Source organism: Carlito syrichta, unplaced genomic scaffold, assembly GCF_000164805.1.
Source record: "Carlito syrichta isolate Samal-C Ts95f unplaced genomic scaffold, Tarsius_syrichta-2.0.1 Scaffold301545, whole genome shotgun sequence".
In the NCBI taxonomy this organism is placed as follows: Eukaryota; Metazoa; Chordata; class Mammalia; order Primates; family Tarsiidae; genus Carlito; species Carlito syrichta.
Window position 1 is genome coordinate 28914 of NW_007245641.1, and position 417 is coordinate 29330.

General features: G+C 59.0%; 1 protein-coding gene across 1 annotated transcript in view; it reads right to left on the minus strand.

Annotated features, from left to right (window-relative positions):
• Positions 1–417, minus strand: part of MOV10 (Mov10 RISC complex RNA helicase) — a 13140-nt gene extending 12723 nt beyond the window's left edge. Inside the window, exon 1 of the mRNA XM_008054842.2 lies at positions 59–417. Coding sequence (XP_008053033.1) covers positions 59–228 — 170 coding nt within the window. The 5' untranslated portion in view covers positions 229–417. The remainder of the gene's footprint in view (positions 1–58) is intronic.

Consider the following 417-nt stretch of genomic DNA (forward strand, 5'->3'; position numbering starts at 1 on the left):
TGGCGTGTACACACACACACACACACACACACACACACACACACACACACACACACACCTGTCATAAAAGATCTTGGCTAGCAGTGACTTGTGTTTGCTGATATCCGACCCCAGCTTCATTCTCCTCTTTTCTGGGAACCGCACGTCGGCCCAGCGGTCGAGTCTGAAGAACCTAACCCGAGTCTTGGTGACGTAGGCCAGATTTGCGATCTTCATTCCATACAGCATGGAGGAGAAGCCAGGGGCCGGGGTCCCAAAGCTGCCAGAAGCAGAGGAGACTGGGAAGTGAGGGAAGGCGGGCCCCGTGGGAGGCAGGGGGGCTTGACGGGGAGGGCGCTGAGGGTCACTCTGCGCTGCGGGCCAGGCCAGGATGGGCCAGAGACAGAGAGCCTCAGACGGGGGTGGGGGATTTTTCCA